This window comes from Mus caroli, chromosome 10 (assembly GCF_900094665.2).
Source record: "Mus caroli chromosome 10, CAROLI_EIJ_v1.1, whole genome shotgun sequence".
Lineage (NCBI taxonomy): Eukaryota > Metazoa > Chordata > Mammalia > Rodentia > Muridae > Mus > Mus caroli.
The window spans coordinates 40,989,031-41,015,919 of NC_034579.1; the positions used below are offsets into that span (position 1 = coordinate 40,989,031).

Sequence of the window (26,889 nt, forward strand, 5' to 3'; positions counted from 1 at the left end):
TTGCCACACAAGCCTGGCTACTTGAGTGTGATCCCAGGGATCCACATGATGTGGAAGGAGAGAACTGACTCTACACACTTGTTCTCTGACTTCCATACACACTGCTTCACACACACACGCACACACACACACACACACGCACACGCACATGCACAAATTAATATTTTAAGTGTTATTTTAAAAATCTATTTTATTAAATAAATATTTTGTCCTTTTAAAGAATATAGTCACTCAAAACAAGTAAAATAAAGGCATATCTCAATAAACACTTCCACTCTGACATCTCATTCATTCTGAAATTCAATGGTGCAATCAAAGCCACTAAACTTAAGCAATTAAAAAGAAAGAAAAGTTTTTTTTTTCCTTTTTGTCTTTGTCTTTTCCGCAGGGAGAAACAAAGCTTGGTATTAACTCTCGAGGCCAATGGATAGGCTACAAACTAAACAGTTGTGAGACTGAGGTTACAAATAGGCCGCTGTAAGCTTCTGAAAGTTTAGAAAATCAATACAACAAGCACTAACATAAAATAACAAGTATTTACTATAAATTACATTTACCAGCAACAACATTTTGCAGTTTATAAGCAATGCTGATGCTCTTGCTGGGGTAAAATCTCCTTACTGTGATTGCTGCACAGAAACACACCCATCCCCCAAGGCACACAGCTACTTCAGAAACTTCTTGAATAAATAAGAGTATCCAATGTCCAGGGTAATGGGTGGTCCTGAGCTGGAATCAGAGCTGTATACTTTTAGGGGATGCTGAGATAAGAACAAAGTGTTTTGTGTTTGTTTAAATCTGAGTCTAGATGTAAAATCTTTGCACCATTATTGACACCAATAATAAACTCATTGACTAGGTAAAGGGAAAGAGTCAGGATAAATGCTACAAATTAAATACTTCACACAACAAAATATTTTGGGCCTTTTTATAATTCAAACTAAGTAACTCAATTTTCTCAAAAGTTGTCACTACATTTCAAAGGTGCAAATATCTTACAACATGTTTTACTGCCAACAGAAGTCATTTAAATAAGACTATATACATAAAATAAACTGCAGCTCAATAAAACAAGACAGTGAGATTAATCCAGTGAAGTCACAATCAAGCGCCAACTACTAAATCCAATAGAAAAGTTTGTTTTACTTTATTTTCCTAGGACAGAAAGAAGGATTTACAAGTAGCCCCAGGAAAAGATAAGCAAAGAATAGTCTTGACCCAGGCTTCTCTGATTCAATGAAGTGGCCGGCAACCTGAGCCAAAGGGCACAAATTCCTGGACATTCAAAACCTTCAGTGGTGTGAGGGAGGAAACAGCTAAAGAGAAATGTGCAAATTCCTAGATTTAGTAACAAAGAAAATTTGTGTCAAAGATCTAAAAATAAATAAGTCACCACTACAAATGAATTCTAAAAAAGCAATCTTTTCCTTTTTAAATGAAAAGGACTCATCCACTTTAACATGTATGATTTACAGTGAACCAGCGATGTCAGGTATGTGTCAGAAAGATTTAATCTAAAGTAGTTGCTGAAAAGCATAACTCCTTTGCAAGCACCAGTGTTTCTATATTGCATTGAAAGCATACTTAAGAAAGCTTATATAAACTTTGCATTACTGACCTAAGTGTTTGAAGTGATAGATACAACCTATCTTGGCACGCTTTTGTTATTGACTGACCTAACAAAAATCCATTTAATGTATGTTAAGATAAAAGAATTTAGGCATTACAGCATCTATAAACATCTTATTCATTATTGTTAATAACTGAAGGAATTTGTTGCTAAGTGAAGGAATGAAAAGGTCATGAACAAGTCTAGCCAAAGTAAAAGTAATTTGAAATTTACATGAAATTTTTATATCCTATAAAATAAACTACAAATATAAATACAAAGCTTAGTGATCAGCAAATTAATGATATTTCAAATAGAGCTCAAGTTTAACAAGTCACAAATTTAAGTTAAATTTGATATTTAAAAGCAAAATGTCATAACAAAAGACTTAAAAGACAAGAAAAAAAGTACATTGGTGTATATACTGGCAATAAATTGGTAAGAGCAAGTTTCTACAAAATCTAAAAACTATACTTTAAAAGACTATTAAGAACACAATTTGTGTGTGCATGTGGGTGTGGGTGTGTGTGTGTGTGTGTGTATGTGTGTGTGTATTTGATGCCAAGTGCCTAGAGTCTGTATCTCTCCGCCTTTCTAAAACTACTGTTATAAGAAGTTGTAAACTGCCATGTGGATGCTGGGAATGAATCTGAGTCCTCTGGAAGAACAACAAGTGCTCCTAGCCACTGAGCCATCTCATCTCTCCATCCCCTGTAGATAGCTTTAAAGGAATATAGTTTTTATTTTTTAACAATTTACTTTTTTGTTTTGTTTCTGTTTTTGAGGCAGTGTTTTTTACTGTATAACGCAGACTAGCCTAGAACTCACAATGTATCAACTCAAAATGGCCTGAAACTCAGTATGTATCCAAGGCAGGCCTGGAATTTGGGGATCTTTCTTCCTGCCTCCCAAGTACTAGGATTATAGGCATGAACTAATATGCTTATCCTAAGATTTATTTTCTATCAATTATTCCCAAATAAAATGAGAAAAGCCTTATAATTTGACTCTGCAAATAGCAAAATGAATGATAAGCAGGGAAAAAAATAAACTTTTTGTCACTTATAGTAACAATAATAAGAAAATCTTTTATTGAAAAGTGTGCCAAAGTTATGTGTGTGCATGTATGGATGAGACTATAGTGGATATGTGTTGAGTATATGTGAACATGCAGAGGCCAGAGAAGAATCTGAGCTATCTTGCTAGATCAGTATCCCCCTTATCTGAGACAGTCTTTGTTTGAACCTGGAGCGAGGCTGGTGACCAGTGAGCCTCAGTGGGACACTCTTCCCACGGCACTGTGCTTACAGTAGGTGCACATAGCCATGCCTGGGTTTTTAAGTGTATGCTGGAATCAGAACTGAAGCTCTCATGTTTGCACAACAAGCACCCTGTTCTACTAGCTCATCTCTCCAGCCCCAAAATGTGCCAAAACTTGAGGGGGCGGGGAGGGAGAAAGGCAGAGAGCAGAATCCTTTAATATATCACCCAACAGTGAGTGCTTTACATTTAGTGACTAGTAAAGACTATAGAATAGAAAAATTAAAGAATCACATTTTTTAAGTGTTTTGGTTACTGTTCTATTGCTATGAATTGACATCATGACCAAAGCAACACTTATAAAAACAAAGCACTTAATTAGAGGTTTCTTACAGTTCACAGATTTAGCTTATTATCATCATGGCAGGTAGCAGGCAGCACACATGGTACTGGAGCAATAGCTAAGAGATAAGTCCTGTTCCTTAGACTGAGAGATAGAGAGACACTAGACTTGCCATGGGCTTCTGAGACCTCAAAGCCCACCCCCAGTGACATAGTTCCTCCAACAAAGCCACACCTCCTAATCTCCTAATCCTTTCAAATCATACTACTCCCGGGCATAAGCATTCAAATATCTTAGCCTATAGGGCCATTCCTATTCAAATCATCACATAGAGCACTTACTTTCTAAATAGGAAATACGTATCTGTAACAAGGATACAGCAATCTTCTTAATTCAGTATGAATAAGCCTAATAATAACCCGAGTCATGCAAATGAAGTAAGCCATGAGTTTATGCTGTATAGGAAAAGATGGTAAGTCAGTTAAGAGGAAGATTCGTAAAATGCATACAACTGATCTCTCCTTTCCCAAGAACAAAAGCTCCTAATGTGATGGTAATTTTCAGGCAGATTGAAATTACTAAAGAAAAATACCTAAGAAAAAGTGAAAGGCAATATGGACCTTCTTAGACAAAGGATATTGAAATATATATGTAGCTTTATCTGAGTCAGGCTAAAAGAACCTGATCAGTTAGCCAGTTAAGACAACATAGAACAGTCGAACCTCTTCAAAAGTGACTGTAAATGAGCAAAAGAGGACACCCCAAAATGAAGACCATGTTTCATATTATGAGTCAAGTAGTGGTTATAGAATTTGTCAAAGCTCATCTAAGTATGTGTGTGTGTGTGTGTGTGTGTGTGTGTGTGTGTGTGTGTGTGTTGTGAGGGAGGGATCCATAAATATATATAATAGTGAATATATAAATTGCAGTTCAAAAACAATGATGAAACAAAAAATAAAATTCATGACATAAGCTTTTGAAAAATAGTCCTCAAATAAAGATCAAAACTGTCAACTGGCACTGTTTACAGGATTTCAATTATTTTCATACATACAATGTCAACTTTCAATGGACTTAGCCTGATCTCTCTAAAATAGGAGATCATACCAAACACATTTTAATTGTGTGAATACTGATGCTACCAGATGTTACTAGCCAAAAGACTTTAGCCCACCAAGTGATCCAAGACCCCAAACCCAGTGAATTTCCCTTACTACGCCACACAGTAAACAACATATGCTGGGCCCCTTTCATGTGTCAAACTATTAAGTATTTCATACATGGTAGCATTGAGTCTACACAATATTGCCATACAAAGTAGTACATTGGTATCCCTTCTTATATTACACTTACAAGTAGCTTCCTCCCCAAAGGATTAATCAATTTACTTAACCAGAGTTTATACATTCCATTAGTCTATGTTCTTCTCACACACAAGATTAAACAATTATGAACAGCATTATCAAAATATATTGATTAAAACAGTATCATTCCATAGTTTACACTAAAGAATAAACATTATATATACCTGAAAAACAAGTAAACCTCACACAGAACAAAAAAATTAATAAAACAAAAATATCTACATGCCAAGTTATTCCCAAACTTCAGTTTGTACCCTGATACATCTGACAGTTTATATATATTTTTAGATAAGATTTCATTATGTTGCCTAGGCTAGGCCTGAACCTGTAAGTCCAAGCGATCTTCCTACCTCAGCTCCTTGAACAGCTAGGACTATAGGTATGTTATACACTAAACAATATTATTTATCATAAAACTATAAATAAAAGCTCTAGAGTTCATGGTAATAAAAACTAAGCTATCAATGTTATGCAACATATTTTATCAAATGTTAAAAAATATTCAGTTTAAAAAAGACTAACCTGGGAGCTGGAGAGATGGCTCTTCATGCCTGTGCCCCAGAGTATAGGGTTAACAGGCATGAACCACTATGCTGTCAAACATTTTACTTTTTACCTCATATAGTCATGAAATCCAAAAGCTCATAGGTAAGTGAAAGGCAGTTTAGACTACTAGATGAAGTAAAGCTCTGTACTTTCTCCTGATTGTGTTGTGAGCCTAAAACTTCTCTTAAACACAAGTGTAGCTCCCTGCTTAACCTCCTGTTTGGCATTCACAAGTTCATTAAAAGAAGATGGGGCTAGGGCAGTGGTGGAGCACGCCTTTAATTCCAGCACTTGGGAGGCAGAGGCAGGTGGATTTCTAAGTTTGAAGTCAGCCTGGTCTCCAGAGTGAGTTCCAGAACAGCCAGGGCTACACAGAAAAATCCTGTCTCTGAAAAAAACAAAACAAAACAAAACAAGATTGAAAAAGTTGGGAGATGGGAAAGTGGACGTGGGCAGTGAGCAAAGGAGGGAAAACAGAAAACGAAACAACTAAGAAATGCAGAAACATGGTTTAAATAGGAACTTAATGTACTTCTAATTTTAAAGTGAGAATGACTGACAGCCTCTTTTTGAAAAAGTTAAGACTATTTCAAAATCAGAAAGGAAGTATTCAGTATCTTTCATGTTAAGGGTAAAACTTGCCAAATGTTGGTTTAAGTGCCTTTAAATTGATTTTATGACTATACAGGTCAAAAGAATTGTAACTTGCCCCAATTTTCTGAATTGTTAAACTGAGAAAATTCATCTTTAATTTTTGGAAAATTAAACTTCTTTTTTTTTTTTTGATAGTTTCACTATGTAGCCAGATCACCCTGTGTCAGATCTGGGATCACAAGTAAATGAACTGTTTTAAAACTGGTACTTGAGGCTTGGAGACTTAATTCTGTGGTAGAGTTTGCCTAGTGTATCGAAAAGTCAGAATCTGATCCTTCAAATCAGGAGGGGGCGTGGGTGGAAGAGCATTTTAAATATCCTTGAGAACAATAATAATCATATATTCAACATATGAAAAATGTAAACATGCTAATAATATATGCATGACAAAAGTTAAATATAGCTCGCTAGCAATCTAATAGTAGGAATATACCCTGATATATGAATATACTGAAGTAAATGTCTTCACATATTATTAATATCAATTGAGACAGGGTCTTACTATGCACTACTGGCTGGAGTCTAATTCAAAGATGCTCCTGCTTCAGGGATGAAAAGTATGTGTCATCATGCCAAGCTTAAATATTGATTTTTTTTTCAATTCTTTTCTCTTTTCCTTTTTTTGTGTTTTCGGGCATACACACGGGGGCCAGAAGGGCAGAAGAAACTGTCTGATGCCCTGATGCTGGAGTTAAAGACAGGTTGTAAGTTGCTCCTGTATGCATACTGATAACTGAATTGTATCCTTTTCAAGAATAGCAAGTTCTTTTAAAACGTAAGCACTCTCTAACAGTTTAATATTGAAATATTGTAGAAATTGAAAATATGTAGAAATAAAATGTTGACTAGCCTGGCACAATACTCAAATGTTTCATTTATTTAAATAGTAGTTATCTATAAATATCTAATAGTATCTAATAACACTTTACATTTAGACTATAATTTTTTTCTATATGTTTCTTTGTTTTAGACAGGCTATAGATCTATCTGATATTAAACCCCTCATGCTTCTAGAACTGGGACATCAGGTGTGTATCATACACTCAGCCATAATAACTTTTAATTTTTTTAAATTTCCATGACTCTTTGAGATGTTTTCTAAGATAAATAAAAAGAAATATGAAATATTTAAAAGTTTTGTAATTCAGATATTTGTATTATTTGTGAAGACAAAAATACAAATTCTATAAAGGAAAATACCAGTAATTACAAAGACCTGAGGACCTCTGGAGCAGTCAGTGCTCTTTACTGCTGAGCCATCTCTCTAGCCCAGAAAAAAACAATTTTTTTTTGTTTGTTTTGGTTTATTTTGTATGTGTTTGCAAGGATGTCTGATCCTCTTGGGACTAGAATTACAAGCAATTTTTAAGCTGCCTGATGTAGGTGCTCATAACAGAACCCAGATTCTCTGAAACAAACAAACAAACAAACAAACAAACCCTGAGTCATGTCTCCAGCTAAAAAAGAAAACAAAAGTTTATATTAAAACAAGAATCCTAACACAGAGTGTGAAAAAGTGTCACCAGGCAAATATGCCACAAAGAGGTCTGCCATATCCAATATCTTTTTTTCATAAGTGAGATAAAGTCTTAGGAAATCAGTATCAAAACCTATATGAAAAATGTACATATTCAATATCAAATTATTTAAATAGCATGCAATTTTTCTAAAAATCTTCCATTGTATTTAACTATTATTAAAAACTTGTATTTTGGTCTGGATAATTGGCTTAGGGGTAAAGTGCACTGACTGCTCTTTGGTCCTGAGTTCAATTCCCAGCAACCACATGGTAGCTCACAACCATCAGTAAGAAGATCTAATGCCCTTGTCTGGTGTGTCTGAAGACAGCTACAGTGTACTTATTCATATAAATAAAATAAATTAATGTTAAAAAAAACAAAAACAAAAAAATCCTTGTATGTAAAAAAAAAAAATGCCAGTGCCCCTCAACTAAAACATGTTTCTATCTATAATCTGATTGTAGCTGTAACTGTTCTAAGTTATTAATATAAAGATGCTGACAGGAAAGTTAGTTATTAGAACTTACAAAATAATTGTATTCTAGCTGAGATTTTTGGCAAGACCTTTGACCAGGAATACTTGCACTTCAATTGAGACAAATCTTTGTGCACTGTATTGGATTGTTGACCACTTCCTATGAGGTGCAGTCATATAGGGCTCAGTAACAAAATGCTCACCTAGCATGCATAAGATAAAGGAAATATGACAAAGTTCATAAATGTAATAGTTCTTCATAAAATGTGTACCACTGAACATCATCAAGTCACTGTTAATATGGGTCAGAATACATGTCAATTTTCTGACCATAAAAACATGATCATTTAAGTCACATGTTAACAGTGGAAATTACATGAAGACTGTCATTTTAAACCACCAATAGTTACTATTTCCAACAGTTGAATCTCATCCCTTTTAGCTATGTTATCTAAAAACAGGAGAAGCACATGTTCAACTTGAGGAATTAGATATCACAAGAACTACAACAAAGTTTAACTACATTAATGCCAACAAATTTTAAATACAATCATAACTAATATGCAGCAATACATATAAAATTTACTACAAAGAACTGCCTATCAAAATAACTCAACTGCTGTGAAATAAAGAGGATATGCAGTTCTTTGTAAGAAATATCTCTATGAAAGAAAAGTCTGTGAGTCCCTGGGCATAAATTTTAAATATTAAACACCCTGAAAATAATATATTTTGGAGCTACATAGATGGCTCAGAAATTAAGAGTACTGAATGTTCTTCTAGGACATGGGTTCAATTCCCAGCACCCACACAGCAGCTCACAACTGTCTAGACTTCCAAGATCTGACATTCTCACACAGACATACATTCTGGCAAAAAGCATCAAAAATAATTTCTTACATCATTAATTTTGATTTCTCAAATACATAACATTAAAATGTGCTCAGAGTGGAGAGATGGCTCAGCATTTGAGGACATGGACTGCTCTTCCCAGAGGTCCTGAGTTTAATTCCCAGCAAGCAGATGGCTCACAACCATCTGTAATAGGATCCAATGCCCTATTCTGGTGTGTGTGAAGACAGCTACACTGTACTCACAAACATAAATAAATATTAGGGAAAAAGGTGCTCAGAGCCAGTGATGGAGGAGGCACACATGCCTTTAATCCTAACATTCAGAAGCAGAGGCACACAGATCTCTATGACTTCCAGGACAGGTAGCTCTACACAGAAAAACCCTCCAAAAAAACCAAAAAACAACAAAACAAAACAAAACAAACAAACAAAACCCCTAAATGCTTGGGAGACTATGGCACATGTCCTTTTGGATACAAACAGGACTAGCAAGATGGTGTACCAAGGGAAGCACTTGTCCCTCAGGCCAATCAAGTACCTGAGTTCAACACCTACGAGGTGACCTAGAACCAACTCCTCAGAGTTGTCCTCTTATCTCCAAAAGAGCGACTCTACACACAACCATAGCCATCACCCCAGACACACAACACAGTACAGTATGCTAAAAAGCCAACTGGCATATCCTTACAAACACTGGCCTAGCTAAACATTTCAAATTTCTAATGTTTTATACATATTCTTATATGGTAGACTAGTATAAAAATATAATGAAGGTAATTTAACATAAAAAAACCTGACAGCATGTCTTGCAAAAATGTTTATGCACTAAAAATAATAGCTAGGTTAAAAACCATTAACATGTTATAGAATAATTCTGAAGCAAACCTGATTGTACAGAGTTCACAATCCCCTAAATACCTCACTTATAACCATCTAACTTTTACTTATAAAAAAAGTATAGACTAGAATCAGCAGGAACTCTGCTTTCTTCAATGTAATAATTCACATAATGCTAATTTATTTGTCAATCTCAAATTTAGATGCTAAGAGCCTTCATTTAATCACTGTCCTTTCACATGTGCAGAGAATAAGGGAAATGTTAAAAAACAATGGAACAGCAATAATTATATGAAATTTACCAGCAATGTATTTTTAATTCAGTGTACATAGGATTATTAATCTCACCTCTACTAAAGACTTTAAAGTAGATGCTTTAATAGGTCTAAATACTAACACTAGTTAGTAAAGTAGCTAGTATTTCAATATACCTCTATCTTTCTAAAATATATTTTAGAAACTCAAATACAAAGAAATTATTTCAAGGTGTGATCAAAGAAAAAAGTTCTATTTTTTCATTTATCATCTATAAAACAAATTTATGACATCGTAAAGAACAATTTAACAACCTAAAAAGGTTCAAGGGAGAAGCAAGAACCTGAAAAAACAGATTTTTCAATTTTAGTCATTCAATCTAAGAAATTTTGAAAAAGAAAAAAATACACCAGAATATGTGACATAAACTTACTAGGTTTTATCCAAGCACCTATTTACTATTTACATTGTTTCATTATCCTTCCTCTGTTAACAACCAGTAATGACAGCCAGGCCTTGAGGAAAGAAAAAACACAAACCCCACAGCTAGGAGCACCAGGGCACAGCAGATGAAAACAGAATGGTTTGCTATGCTCCTCCCGGTTACAGATGTGTTTTAAAATGACCTTCCTTGGAGAATGGGCTGTAAACATCACCAAGAACAAGTAAGAAGGTATCACAGCGCTTAGCAGAGGAGCTTCAGTGTTGCAGACATGGACCCACGCCAGTCAACATGCAACATAAAACTCACTCAGTTGCTTTTAACTTAGTAAACCCAAATAAGCCTCTGTCCTCGAGACCCTTTCCTGTCTATGAACTCACTAGAAACCTTTTCTTTTCCTTACGTGCAGGCTGTAAACTCTTCTTACCCCTGAAGCAATTAGCTAATAGAAAGGGATTTATGAGGAAAGTATTTATTGTTTCCTGGGGACATTTTTTAAAATGGAAAACAATGACTGTCCTTTGGTATTTAAGTTATTCTTAAAAACTGTAACACAACACAAGCAATTGTAGAAATTTACTGTGCAACCAACTATCTGGTTTTAAACAGCCAGGTTTGGCTGCATTTTCTTTTTTTTTAAAAAATTTGGTCTCTTAAAGAGACAGTATCCCTGAATCAATGACCTAAGAGGAAAGAGTTCTTAAAGGTTTGGCTACAAAGAATCTTCTCTGGCATGGCTTCAAACCCCACTCTTCGTTAATGACATTCTATTCTATTTTACTATTAACCAAATTATTCTTTCCTAAGCCTGCAAATGACTATAGAACAGACAATGATAAACTAGTACAGGTGGTACTGTCATTAGAAGTATCCAAAATATAGGGTGCCTATCTATACTTTCTTACAACAAGCCAACTGGCTGTGGAAAACGTAAGGATCCCAGGGTTTCTTCCTGTATTTCCCGTTCATTCACAAGTCCAGGCAATGTAAGCCAATAGTAAGGGGCGCTTCTAGAATGCAATTTCCTTGTCGAATGAAGGAAAGGTTTACTAAATAACATCAACTCGAGTTATGTTGTACCAGTCAGTGAAGTACCAGCCTTCATTTTCTATTTAGAAAAATATACCCTAGCAGGGACACATCTGAAAACTGGACAATCACCTGATTTTATCGAATATATCCATATTTCAATACACTTAAAAGCATATTTTTCTATGTATATTAACATAACTACACACCAACTCCCACACATGGAAACCGGTAAAAGGGGGATTAAAAAGTCTGGCTTACTTGGTGTACAAATACATCCACTGGAATATCCAAGGGGTTTCCCTCTCGACTTATCATGGAGATGAATCCGAATCCCATGCGCACGTTGAACCATTTACAGTGGCCAGTGCCATGCAGAACCTGGGGTTCATCCTCTGCCAGCCCAGGCAGTTTTTCTGGCTCTTCACCTTTGCTTGCCCCGCCTGACATGGAAGAGGACAAAAGTCAGTTAGCCTGCATTTCTATATAGTGCTCATCTAAACAAAAAGTTTTGCTTGTGAAAAGAAGACATGAAAATAAAAAACAAAAGGTTGGCAAACATTTTCCTTCTTAAAAAAAAATCGAAACAAAAAGGGTTAAAAGCAAAGTCGGGGAGGGGAAGCCACATTGCTGCATTGCTCACGCCAGCTTCCACGTTTCTGTACAGCCGCATACTTTTTCATCTGGCCCCTTTCCTCAGTAACATTCTACGGTTACAGCTTCTGACACCACTCACAGGCTGCTGACCTAATACTATTCCAATTTACGAAGAGTAATTTTTCAGCGAGATTGTTCTTTCTAGCAAGCAGAAAGAAAAAAAGAGAAATCCTAAGGATGGCTGGCTACTGGTTAATGCACATGAGGCAGACTGGAATCCCCGGGTATTTGCAATGTGTATTCCCCTCCCCCTAACTTTCAATTAAAGTTACGGTAGAATGGGGGAGGGGGCAGGTGTATAAAAGTTTTCTTGAACTCACTAACTGAAACTACACGTAATCACACACACACACATGCATCCACACACACACACACACAATTCAAACAATAGCCCTCTGAAAGCTTTCCAAGTTGTGAATCAGTGTGGGCGGTACAAAACATTTTGGAGATCTGTAACAATAGGTTTTGCCAAAGCCCCACGGCACTCTAAGGGGGTGGGGAGATAAGGCCCAGTCTTAGGGTAATGGGGGAAAGGAGAGAAGGGGTGAGAAACTACGTGGTGGGGAGAAGCAGGGGAGAAAAGAAGAGAGGAATCACAGTAAAACAATAGAAAAGAAAATTAACCTTCGGCCATGTTGCCCCACCGGCCCTCAGCTTCAAACTCCAGAGATGAAAACTTTCCCTTTGGACCGGAGTGATCTTCAGCATCAGTCTAACATCTTGATTTTGTGCGATCACAAATTTAGTTCGCATGGTCTAATGTGCTTTCCTTCTTTTGATTTTTTTCTCTTCTCTCTCCGGTTTCTGGCCCCTGAGCACACGTGACTCTGTCAATTACATGCTTTCTTGCTACTAATTCACCTCGGATCCTTAAGGGGCTGGCAAGAGGAAGAGATAACCAATCGCCATTTCATCTGTGCTGACATCAAAATAATTTATGAATGAGCACGAAAAACTCAAACATGTTATCTTAAAGACAATCTGGGACGCTTCTTTATGATTAATCAGAATGCTGATTTTGTATTATTTAAACGAAGGGCCCTTGTGAATCGCTGGTTTAAAAAGGCAGTGTATGTGCACACGCCTGCTCTACACACAAGCTTCTCTAATCTCATAGGGGGAGCCATTTAAATAAAGCAACTGATGTAATTATTCCCCACATATATACACCCCATAGGGATTCTGCTATTTCACAGCACCAAACCACCTTAGGGAACATTAATATTTAATTTGTAGAGGAAAATACACAATTCCTAAGTCCAAATTTAAATTTAATTATATAACAATTAACTTCAGATATTGGTAACATAAACCTACCAAAAGGCAAAATCACAACTAATTTCAACATGATTTTTTTTTCAATTTGAAATAAAATCCTACTGAAAAAAATCACTACTAATTTCCTATCAAATAGTGTTGCTCATATCTGAACATTTTTGAGAAGTATAGAAGAAATTATACTTCACAGGTTTCTCCGACATCTCTTTCCGGGGGAGGAGATGTGATTAATGACTTCCTAAATTACAGCCCAGTTTTCCAGCCTAACGTAGAGTGAACCTCAATCAGTGGTGATTGTTCCCCAAGAGCAGCAGACTCAGCGCAGGGGGGGTTGGGGAGGCAGCGCAAGGAGGTAAAGAGGGATGCAGGAGAGGCGACTGTAAAAGAAAAAAGCCTCCGCTGCTGGGGTCGGGGGAGAGGGCGCATAGGGGAAAGGTAAATCCGCCTAATATTAACTGGACCCTGACATCTTAGAGGTCTACTGCCAGCAAGCAGGTCGGTCAAATGCATGAGACTAATCGCTATGGGCTCCTCCCGTCCCTTCCTGTTGGCCCTCTGCATCAACACTTTTTGCTTTTCAAATTGTTTTTGTTGTGTTTGTAACGGTACTAACCACCTTATCGAATGTTTTAAAAAAACACTGTATATTAACTAGAAGTGCTTTGTTTCTTTAAAATAAATTACCTGTTTTGAAACATTATAAGGCTTCCACCAGTCTTTCACTACCCCATCCCCCCATTTTCTTAAACAAGCAGTTTACAGAAAAACTGTAGATACCACTTCCCTTCTTCAAAGCTACCAGCTGACCCTCCCCCACCATGCCCGTACACCCCTCACCCTATCTCTCTAGCCAGCCCACACAGTGCTTCACACAAACTAAAATGTTGGGATTATGAAAAGTCCACACAGCACAGTTATTAACACTCCTCCTCATGCTGAAAACCTAAAAATAATTGACTCAGATCTGAAATTAATCGATGCATAAAGAAATAAATTATTTTCAGCTGTTTGTGATAAATGGTGTCCAATCAAAACTGATCAATTTGGAAAGATTTTTTTTAATCTGGTCTTTCTTTTGTTGGAAAGGAAGGAGGCAAGCTTTTATTTATTTTGAGAAGGATAACAATGTGCCAGCCGGTGGAGAGAAAAAAAAACCTTAAAATCCAAGGGATTTTCCAAGAGTAACAAGTCCCACATTCTAAAGAAGTTGTTTGTCAACCAAGCATTTACTAAACATTATCTTAATAGTAGAAATGGATTACTATCACACTTGTTATATTATACATTATAAACAATAAAAATCTAAATGTTATTTTTTGTAATTAAAATAAAATACCTTTTAAAAATCTAATATCAAATAACCTGGAAAAGTATCCATGAAAATTGGGATAGTTTACCGGATATTTACGCAAAAGTCTCAAAAAGTTAACAGGCCCATAAATTTTGGTTTATGGTGAATTACATTTTATCTACAAGTTTGTTTTTAGTTATCAAAGTTTACTAGTAGGAATCAAACACACAGTACATGGATTCTGGGTCCTTGCCTTCTTAGATCTAACGAATTTCAGTTATACTTTAGTGTGTGTGAAGTAGGAACGCTTCTGCTGGATGAAGCGGATGGTCCAGTTATGGGACTCACAGTTGTACCTGATTAGGGGCCTCCGGTATTCAAAGCATTAAGGTAGGGTTCACCAGGCTGGCCACTGGTGTCAGAGGTTATCAATTCATTCATTTCCTGAGAGGGACATCAGCCTTTCAAGTTATGTAGAGGGCTTTTCCAATTGGGAACCCTGAGAAAATCTCTAAAATTCATTGACAAAGAACTTAAGGCACTTAAGGATTTACATACCTTGGGGGTGGGCATAAAGAGAGGAAAATAGAGGTGAAGGAAGGCTAGAAAGAAACAGAAAAGAAGGAAGGAATTTGGAAAGGGGGAGAGTTGCAGACACAATCTCATCAACTCAAGGATATGGCACTGTCTTTTAAATAGGTTCTGCCCCCTCCCCAAATCTTTTGAGCCTTTTTATAAACTGACCATAAGCTCTTAAGGCTCAGAGAACTTCTATCACATAAAATGATTCTTATGAGTCTCCTACAATGCTTTCCAATTTGTCACCTTCTGAAGTCTTCTGGTTTTAATTTTTTTCTCATTTCCTACTTGGTTTTAGTGCCAGAAAGACGCGCGTTTGACTAAAATGCATGTTATAAACCTTCAAAAGCCAAATGTTTCATAGCTTGATTTATCATAGCTCTTCCAAAATGTCTTTAGAATTAGCCCTAGTCCTACCCTGACTCAACTTAATACCGGAGGGAAGGGATGACAAACAATCTACCCCAAGTCCTCTGGATATGAGGCTTGGGTTTCCCAGTTTTTTTTTTTTTAAAGGTGATCACGTTTTTTCAACTGAATTGCTCTGTAACAACATTCTGCAAGAAGCCCGACCGACCCTGCTCACTGTTAGAAGCTGAGTATAATTCTATTAAAGCAGAAGCAGTGTTTTGGTTCCTGTGAAAACTATTGAGGGGCTGAGGCACTGCTGAGACTAGACCTCCTGGGCGTTCACTCTGCAACTAAGCAGAGCTCAGCAGCTCTGCCTCTGTCTTGGCAGCTAGCACTTTCCTGTGCAGCTTCTGCCCCCAGAGTCCCCTAGGCTCCAGGGCCCCTAGATCCCAGGGTCGGATTCTGGGGTTTGCATACCTACCCTTTCCTTTCTTTTCCACCCAGCAATTTTCTCACCTTTCTGTCTCCTACCCCCTTACCCTTTTCCCCTTTATTCCACCATCTTCCCCCTAGAAATTCAGTCCTTCAAGGGACTTTTAAACATTTGTCATCTTGTTCTTCAAAACAAACAAAAGAAGCCCTTATCTTCACCACTAGGACAAAACTTTAGCCCCAATCTAGACCTTTTTTTAGACCTTTCCCATTTATAATTTGATCTTTTATCTCTGAGATTCCAGAATGTTCTAAATCTAAGCAAGGAGACTCGGGAGAGACTCAGAAAGTAACTGCCCCCGCCCCCACCGGCCATGCTTAAAATTAGCAAGATGCGGAGCCTGCAGTTGGGAGCCTGGCAAGTAGCTAACACAGCAGCGCCTTTCTCGGAAGGATCTAGAATAAGCGGAGGGTGGGAGGAGACTGTGGATTTAGGGACCCCTTCGGTTCCCGCATGATCGTGGGCAAAGGCTATCGACCTGCGTCGGGGTAAACTGATCCGACTCCAGCCACTCCCAGTGTTTCAGTGAAGTACTCCATGGTGGATTAAAACAGGGAGTCATAGGAAATGAAACCCCCGGCAAAGGTACCCAGAAAATAAGGCGTTTTGTTTTTGTTCCCAAAACCAAAATTCCGGTCTCGTTCAAATTGGTTTTTAAAACCGGGAGACAAAAAAAATGTCCTGACTTCAAACAATTTTTCTTCTTAGAGTTATTCAGTTGTCAAAAATCTCTTTAAAATATTATTTAGATGCCTTCTGAATTATATTGTTTGGAGACTAGTGTGGAAACAGAGGAACTTACTACTATCATAAATCTAAAGTTTTTCATTTAAATCACTTTTACCAAACCAAGCTATTTATAATTGTACTTTTGCAGTAAAACAAAACTTGGATGAACAGAATTCATAAATGAGGCATTATTTTAAAGCTACTATTTGTAAAATGTTATTTTGAAAATCTAGCAAAATTCTGTTGCAACAGCATTTCTCTTGCAATAAAAGGAAATAAAAATTGAGTATTTCTTACATATTTTCTAAACTATGTTCAACAAATACTTTTGTAAACTATTTTAGTTAAAATGGTAACTTTATAAACAATCATCTAATAATAAATAAACTTTATATAACTATTCAAAATATCACAAAAGAACTTAAATATAGGCACCATTTTCCACTTGTGTTACTTGTGCATGTATGCTTCATAACTCAAGATTACTTTATAGTAAATAGAAATGTCTGAATGTATAGAATGAAAAACACAATGTACACATATTTAATTCTCCTTCCCCTAAAATCATTTACAGGTTAATTATATAAAAGTTCATCTCATAAAAACCAAATAATTAGATGAAAAGAGTATGCTCTACCTCTTAGGATTATTTCAATATTTACTCTGAAGAGTTTACTGATCATAACAGAAATAGGAAGCTGGAAAAAAGGTGGGGAGTAGAAAGATGAGAGGCTTGGAAACAAATCCTGGGAAATAATCATCTAGCTCAAATCTGCAGGCTGGGAGTCCAGCCCCACCTCCATCCTGGCTGGCAGTCTCTGATTCCTACCTGAACGGCTGGGGCATCAAGTCCCATTGATAGTCAGAGCCTTTCTGCTTAAAGCTCAGCCTACAGAAACAACCTCCCTTATGTAAAAATAGTACCTCTTTTCTCCAACTTTCTTTTCATCAAGAAGAACAGAAAAACTTTATTGCAGTCATTTAACACATTGGTGTCAACATGTTTTCCAAACAAATGCCTAAGAATTCAATTTACCTCCAGAAAAACTCTATAATCAACAGTAAGAAGTGATATATTAATATTTGTAGCAACTTTTAACAGTGAAACTCACTAGAGCATCATCAACATGTTAAGTTTCATTCCACAAAGATAGTGCTTGCCCAAAGGCATCATTGACTATTGATCCTTACTCTGGCTATACAATCCTTATTAGTAAATTTAATATTAAAATATCATTTCATTATAAATCATTATAGTTTTGTGACTCACAACTCTTATGGGGTGTTTTCAAAGGTACACTAATCTATGACTCAGCCAGAGCCAGGTGTGGAGGCACACACACTTAATTCCAATTACAGAACTCAAAGCAGAGCTGGCCATATTCCTGTGAGTTCCAGGTCAGCCTGGTTTACATGGCAAGTTTCAGGCTAGGCAATGCCACACAGTGAGACCCTCTCTCAAAAAACAAGACAAGAAAAACAAACCAACCAACCTTAGACACATTTTTAACTCATTAGGGCAAATGCCAGAGTAACATAATATTACCAATAAGAGTATTACTGAAAAAAATCAATAATATAAATAATAAAATTCCATGTCTAAAGTCTAGGTTTAACTTCAAGAAACTCCATTTTACAATAGGATAATGAGCAGATTTTAGTAACTATAGTGAAGAGCAATATAAATGATGCAGCCTGCATTAATGAAGCGAGGAGGCTCACAAGTCCACTTTACATACAGTGAATTATTTGAAAACACCACTCTATCTGTACTTTAATTCAACAGGTATTTGTTAACACCTACTGGGAATCACAGAAATGAAAAAGCATTGGATTTGTCTCCATAAATGTTTAAGTATGTTACCTGTCTGAGAAAAGAAAAATCACAAAACCAAACACTATCAAACAGAAGGTTGAGGTAAGTAGAACGCACCACCTGCACAACTGTGGTGGAACAGCGGTTTTATAAATGGAATATTCTGGATGGAGTATACTAGGTTGCAATGCCAATCTTCCCCATGTGGAAAAATCAAACTGGACAAATCAAGTCCTCACATGTGCCAGGCACTAGGTTAAGTAAAACATTTACTTTATAAAACAGACTAACCTGGGGCCGATGAACCCTGGTTGAATGACCTCATCATCTTCTGAAGAACCTAAAATCAGAGAGTTCAAGTCAGTGCTACGACAGTTGCCTATTTAATGTCTGCTTCTGCAACTTACCGACACATTAGAAACAACAGATGTCCATATTTAAACTCTGTGAAGTCACCTGCAAACTAGTCTTTACAAAAATCACCTCGATGAGCTGATAACCGTTTGCCATAAACTTATCTGTTACTTCTATCAAGGGACATTGCCTTACAAAAAAAAACAAAAAAAAAAAACAAGAGCACTCAGATATAGTAATCACAATTTTATGATGTAGCTTTAAATATTTTGTTTGTTTGTTTATTTGTTTTGAGACAAGTTTTCTCTGTGTAATAGCCCTGGCCATCCTAAAACTCTCTTAAAGACCAGGCTGGCTTCTAACTCACATGCTTCTGGGATTACAGGTGTGAGCCACCGCAGCTGGCTACATTTTTAATACTGAATTTTATAGTTTAATTAAAGTATATAAATTTTTTTTCACTTAAAAATCTAGCTAACCTACAATACCATGCTTCTTGATAAAACCATCTAGTCAGACATATTTTAGAAGATAAATCATAAGAAATTAATCATGTTCCGGAGAAACTAATTAAAATCCTATACCACTGAGTAATTAGATCTGTTACTCTCAAACACTCGGTTTTTCTAATTTTTTGAGACAAGAGTCTCAACTATGTAGCCTAGGCTAGCCTCAAACAGAGAGCAGTCCTTCTGCCTCCGCCTCACGACTCCTGGGATTACAGATGTGATTTACTGTGCCTGTCTTCAAATCCTTTTGGGTAGGAGCAGAAAAGACTGTAGCACTAGCTGTCCTAGAACTCACTATATAGAACAGGCTGAGCTTGCGTTCAGAAATCTGCCTGCCTCTGGAGCATTGGGTACCACAAATATACAATTTCAAATACTTTTTAAAGATAAAATTACTTGAATAGTAATATATTTAATTAATTAAAAATTAGCTATATTTAAAGACATCAAATACCTATTAACTCAAATTTTAAAAGAAAATCTAAGTATTAATTCAGATGTGGTGGCTTACACTTTTAATCCCAGTACTTGGGAAGCAGAGGCAGGCAGATCTGAAATTGAGGTCAGCCTGGTGGTCTACAGAACATGTTCCAAGACAGCCAGGGCTACACAGGGAAACCCTGTCTTGAAAAACACAATGCTTATCTTTCCTTACCTAAGTTTTAAATTCTGTATCTACTAGATAAATACACACACACACACACACACACACACACACACACACATTTGGGGGGTAAGAAAGGGAGGGAAGAAAAAGAAAACACAAACAAACAAAAGAAAGAGAAAGGGAAAAAAAACCCTACTAGGTGCAAATACTTAAGTCATAATCTCTGTCCTCTCAAAAGGAAATGGAGGCTTTCCCAGGTACTCAGTTCTACTGTATGCTGACTCAATTTTTTTTTAACACAATAAAAGAACATAACAAAGGTGCAGGAACTTCTGCACTTTAACAACTTCAGCTATTCTGTGCTTACAACCAAGACAGGTCATAACTTTAACAACCTCAGTAAATATTATTCAAACTAGCTCTCTATGAGGTGTGTATCTCGGGTCTTTTTTCTCAACTGGTTTATGTGTGTGTATTATAAATTATTATCTCAGTAGAGCTTTGGCTTGCAAAAATAACCAGACATAATGGTATATGTCTTAATCTCAGCACTCAGGTGGTTGCAGGGAAATCATCACACACACGCACACACACACAAAAACACAGACACAACACACACACACACAGATCCGCACACAAACAGACACAAACCTTGATTCCTTGATTTCAAGGGCAGCCTTGAACAAGACCCCATTCATTTTATTTTCTATTTATGTGTGTCTCTGCATGTAGGTGTACACATCTGCATACAGAGTCTTGAAGTGTCAAAAGAGGGTGTCAGACTCCCCTGGAGATAGACTTTGTCTACTCAGCCAGCTCCAGGACAGTCAAGACTACATAAGAAGACCCATTCTCAAAAACAAACAAACAAAAATTCTTAATTGTGAAAGGAGGATCCAGAGTTCAAAGTAACTAAAAAGGAAAAGGAAGCCAAGCAACTTGAATAATACTTGGATTTTTCATTATGCAAACTCATATAAGAAATTTTGTATTATGAAGTTCATATAGTTTATAATATAGAGTTCATTCTTTCAACAGGAAATAAAATTATTACATAAAATTAATCTATGTGCCAGGCGGTGGTGGTGCACGCCTTTAATCCCAGCACTTGGGAGGCAGAGGCAGGCGGATTTCTGAGTTCAAGGCCAGCTTGGTCTATAGAGTGAGTTCCAGGACAGCCAGGGCAATACAGAGAAACACTGTCTTGAAAAACAAAAAAACAAACAAACAAAAATTCACCTATGTGACACTGGTTTTTTTGCTGTACTAAAACCAGAACCTTGCACAAGGCACTGCCTCAAAGCTACATGCTCTCAGGAGGTAATCTGACTTCAATTTTTCTAATTCCTTTCCTTTTGTTTTTGAAGACAGGGTATCACTCTGCAGTTCATCCTGGCCCAGAACTTGCTATCTTCTTGACTCAGTCTGCTGGAATTACAAATATGTCATACAGTTTATCCAAATTAAGAGTTTGTAGTCAGAATGAAGTTTAAAAATGGACTACAATCAATGCATATACTATTTACTGAATGACTACAGTTGGAATTTGATAGGTAAATGTTACATGCAATTAATTAAAAATTAAACATTCATATTTTTTACATTTTCAAAAGAAAAGTTACTTAAATGCGTACGTACCATAGTAGTACAAAAAAATAGCTAACTTATATTTCACATATGGGTGTTTTTATTTAATATCTGACTTTTCTAAAATACTTCAGGAAGTATTTCCTAAAATACTTTAGGAGCATAACAGCTTATTAACTTTCATTAAAACTGAACTAAAATCTTAGATTGCATTTCTCTGCCATTTCTCTAGACTAATCCCTGCTCATCATGTAGATCTCCACTTGCAGCTCTTCTTTGTACTTCTTCCTGAGTAAGATGTTTCTACCCTGGAACACTGGTCTGTAATGTCCCCGAATAGCCTCAGGAAAAGATGCTCTTTCTTCCAACTTCCCTGGGCTCTGTGGCCAGGGAAGATACTTAGCTCATTATAACTCATCCTGCAGTCACTAATGTTTAGTTTGTTTTTGTTGGGTTTTGATTGGTTGGTGGTGTTTGTCTTGAGGATTTGTTTGTTTGTTTGAGACAGGGTTTCTCTGGTGTAGCTCTAGCTGTCCTGGAACCTTTTCTGTAGACCATGCTGGCCTCAAACTCAGAAGTACCTCCCAAGTGCTAAGATTAAAGGCATGTGCCGCCACCACCTGGTTTTGATATGTAGTTTGAAAAAATAATTCCTATAGCAGTGTGGCTTTTATGACTGGGGAAAAAAAAAAGACTTCACAAAAAAGAAAAAAAAAATGTTCATAAGAAAGTGAGTTGAGTGACTATTGAATCTACAACATTCATATATAACTTCAGTTTTAGTTTGTTTTAAATATACAGGGGCTAAGAATGTTAGCTTAGATGGTAGACTGCCTAGCATGCATGAGTTACTGGGCTCAATACATGCAGACAAAGACAAACATACAGATACATACATGTACACACACATACACCACTTCTGCTTTAAAACTACCTTACTTATAATCATTCTGTATTACAAACGCTAAACTTTATGTTTCTCATTAAAATACATAAAAATATTGTTATATGATGCTAAAATCCTCTATAGTATCTAACTGCATAGGAAAATGACTCTTGCTTTGAATTAATTCATTCAATCAAATACTGACAAACTGTTAAACCTACAAAAATGAGTAATGAATTTTAAAAACACAAGTATAAAACATATTACTCTGAATTTTGTTTCTTGTGAACTTTTATTCCTAATATAATTAAATTAATATAATTAAAGGGAAGCTAGCTTTATCTCAGCAAAAAGTAATTTAGCAACCAAGAATAATATTCACCATAGAAGGATTATTCCACAATTTTCCAACCTTTTAAGAGATATTAGATATTTTTAATTATTGGTACTGACTAAACTGATATAACTATATTAACAGTAAATATTCAACCTACAGCTTAGAGCAAAAAGTAGTCTATTTTACTGTATCAAATAGATTTCTACAAAGCAAAATAGGCAACAGATGTGTTTTCTTAAAATAGCTCAGAAAACAGTTTTAAACAAGACTGGTAAAAGTCATATAGCAAGCATGTAACACCAGAGAAAAATCAAAAAAAGCACAATACTTACTGACAATAACTTAAAATACAACATACACATACAAAATATTAAACGTAAAATTGAAGAATTTTTATCAAAATGTACTATCAAAATATTCTTAGGTTATACTCTTAAAATGTTTAATAGTTAAAAATCATACTTTAATAATTTGTTACAAATTTAGTCAACAGACAAAATTCAAGTCCTACATAAAATCAGAATAAATTACCTTTTAACTCAACTTAATATCCTACTAATTTTAGTAAGAATTGGACACATCATGTATGTTATCTATCAATCGTACAAAGGTAAAGACTAACATTCTAAAATGAAACACAAATACATGCAGTTTCATAGTTTAAAAAAAAATCTTAGGTTACTGAAATTTTAGGACAAGAAAATGTCATAAAACATTTAAAAATTAAACTTAGAGAATTTTGTTACCCATGGAAAAAAATCACATTATTTTTCACATGTGCAAAGTATCCAAGTTAACTTATAAGAGCAATATTTATAATATTGCTGAATCAAAACGATTAATGTAACTTTTCAGTTATTTTGCAATCTGAAATTTTACTGGCTTCATGTCTACCACCTCTTCAAAGGCTGTAATAAACAATTCCAATAAATAATTCAATCTAGGAATTTAAAATTTCATTCAACCAGCATACTGTCAAGCCTATGTGAAGGTAATGATCGTGTTACAAATGCTAATTGCTAAACAACTCTAAATTAAATGTAAACAATACAGTTGAGTTACAATACAAATGGGATATAGCAAAATGGTTTTCCTAATGCAAATGCATGTACTTTCTAACACATGAAACAATAGTTTTATAACAGCTCAAAAGTCACATTAAAAGAAGAAAAAACTGCAAAATTTGTTTCAGATGAAAGAGAAAATCAAACAGTGACAAGCTAGCTAGTAACAGGATTTTGAAGGCCCAGATTGTCTTTAAAATAGCTTCCTTTGGAGTACACAAAGTGATTCCAAGTAAAACTGAATGGCTCTATGTAATTACAATGTTAACAACATTTTATTTGACATATTTTTAGTTTTAATATACATTAATGCTTAAACTATTATGCTACCAGAGACAAAGTTAAATACTAGAACTTTCAGCATCCTCTAAATAGCTTGATTATTAAAAACATTCTAGTTTAATAAAAACATGCTTGTGGTTATATTACTGACAATGAACTAATATGTTATAATATCATATTATATAAAAAGACATTATACAAAAATCAATAGCGTTTTAATTAACAGAGGTGAAACCGGGACTACTTTTTTCCTTTACAGATTTCTAAAATTTTTAGTCTGCCAAAACATATACCTTCGTATGTAGTTCAAAATATTGTAATTGAAATGTTTTTGAAAAATTTGATAACTACTGCATAGATTATCTGACAAAACAAAAAAGTAGCATTGTAACTCTGACATTCATAAATATGCAAAAGCAACACTGGGTGGAAACATCTGAACAATCTGAAACATGCTCTTCCGTCATTGGAACTAGCCATTCAACACCAGGTCTTTTTTCTATATAACTAAGCTTTTGTTCAAACATGGAAGAAGGAAAAAAAAAAAAAAAAACCTAGAAGCTGAATGCTTGAAAATGAGCCATATGCCCTTTGTCTTGGTTTGCCACCTTTGATCCTTAATTTGATCCTGCATATCAATTCATTCTATTTTTGGAAAATAATGCCAAAGTTCTATGCTTAAAATAGTACTTTTCTTGCTGCAATAATGAATTTGTTCATTACACAATCCTCTTCAGGTAATCTTGACAGTTTCTCACAAACTTCCTCCTGTCTCACAATGTAGAACTTCAGCATTATCAATCACTGTGACCACTTAAACTCTGATGTCTGTCTTGCCTCTAACAACATAAACTTCCCTGAAGTGCTAGATCAAGACAATCTCAAAATTTATATTCTTTTGGAAATTGTTCGTATTGTTATTTCTAAGCAGGATTTATTTCACATATAGTTTATAGTTTGGTATTTGATAACCACACATTTTGATACTGATTTTCATGGTGTCAAAATATAAACCTCAATCAAACTCGCAAATAAAAACTGATGTACAGCCTTGCACTACCATCAACTAAAATCACAGATTGGGGGTTAAAACTAGTTGACTAAACTAGTTTTAAAGTCTTGTTGTCAGGAAGTGACAGCTTTCAAAAAATGAGAAAATCTCTAGCACTGATCCTACTTATTTTATACTATTATTCAAAATCAATGCAGAACAGTAAATTAATATACCTTGGGAATAAATTTTCTTTATCATATCTTCTGATTTACAGTACAATTGGGTAAAAATTCATTAAATGAAAAAAATATATATAACACAAATATACAAATTTCTCCTTGAACCGCCACACAATTTCTGTGTACAGTTTTCAGGTAGATTGACTAGGGACCAATATGGCTGTCTTGGTTCAGCACTGTGGTCAGCGACTTCACAGACTCACCCTGTCAGAGGTTCAGCACAATATCATTAAGCATATACATGGTAAGTTTTCAAACCAATATAATCCTATAAATCACATTTCTAGATAAGGATGAGTAAATCAATTTTATATATCTAGATCTAAAGAATTCTCATTGTTCTGCTTGGCAGCAAGAAATGTTTGCTTACCTTGTAATTCATCAAAAACAGTGATTGTTTATAAAGAAAATGCATTACCTTTAAAGGACAAGAAAAGCAAGTATTGGTTCTAAAGCATTTAAATACAACATCTTTAACCATTTGGTAATTTTAAGACAAAAGAAAGTTCTAAAATAGGCCAAATAACCCTTTACCTACTGAAATACTTTAATGTTTCTTTCATGATAAGGAGCTTTAATAATGACCTCTAAGATGACTCATCTCCATATTTCTATTTTTATCTTAATCAACCATGAACTAAGATGTATATAAATCATCTCCTGATCAGAGCTTGGGAAAATGTGGTATCACTTCAACTATTTTAAAGATACCAGTCCCTGCACCTATAGAATGCCATGAATATACCTTTTGTTTAGGAGTGTATTTTCTCTTCTATTAATGAATTTTAAAGTATTATAGCAATCTGCTATGAAATCCAAACGTGACCAGATCAGATACCAATAAAGATTAAAGTTTCAAACAGGTAAGACAAGACCCACCTACCTCTTCTTTCATCAGAGTCAATACAAAAACAAAACTTTTATCCACCGCTTTACTCAAAGTTTAGTGGGTTTGGGAAGTTACATGTGCAACGCCCTTTAAAATAAGTCATCCTGAAAACTAAGCGTAGGTGTTTCGGATCTCAATGTGCTTTATTTACAAAGACTCTGGTTCAGCGTATTTTGTATTTACCTCAAGTTTAATCTCACAACAAATTTTTCATTCTTTCTCAAAGAAGTTTGGTTACAGAACACATATTAAAATACACTCATTATTTGAAAGGGTAAAAGGTCATATAATCATCAGATCATTGGTCCTAAATCTATTGCAAAGTATTCATAAACAGTTCATTCATATTAGCAATCTGCACTAAATATATTAAATTCCTTAATCACTTAAGATATTTTATTATCAAGAAACAAATCAGCTGATCCTACTTGTAAATCATGAAACTCTAAAAGTCCTCACTCATGAAAATCTTCCTTCCCTTGTTAAAAGCCTGTGGCAGTTTAATTCCTCGAGGTCTTTAAGAAACCAGGTACATTTACACTTCAGTAGTTCATATACATAAAGAGAAATAAACATTAATATTTAATAAAAATATTTCTGAGAACTCTCAACAGGAACTAGGAACTTATTACTAATTTAAATGGAAATTGTTATATCATATTCTTTTGAAATGAATTAACGTACAGACTAATTCAGTTCTATCAAATGTCAAATACTGAGGAGAAAGATGTCGTCTCACCAATTTACATTTATTAAAAT

General features: G+C 35.3%; 1 protein-coding gene across 5 annotated transcripts in view; it reads right to left on the reverse strand.

Moving 5' to 3' along the window:
* The window catches only part of Lin28b (lin-28 homolog B), a 101,685-nt gene extending 76,063 nt beyond the window's left edge, over positions 1-25,622 (reverse strand). The window contains exons 1-5 of one of the 5 annotated variants that reach the window (XM_029482249.1): positions 25,612-25,622; positions 18,674-18,722; positions 14,973-15,016; positions 12,470-12,723; positions 11,450-11,631 (exon numbers count right to left, since the gene is read on the reverse strand). In XM_029482249.1, the coding sequence (XP_029338109.1) occupies positions 11,450-11,631; positions 12,470-12,479 (192 nt within the window). In that variant the 5' untranslated portion in view covers positions 12,480-12,723; positions 14,973-15,016; positions 18,674-18,722; positions 25,612-25,622. Of the gene's footprint in view, positions 1-11,449; positions 11,632-12,469; positions 12,765-14,972; positions 15,017-18,673; positions 18,725-25,611 lie in introns of those variants that run through there. The other 4 variants (XM_029482248.1, XM_029482250.1, XM_021174810.2 and 1 more) reach the window with 4 other exon arrangements.
* Between the last annotated feature and the right edge of the window lie 1,267 nt (positions 25,623-26,889).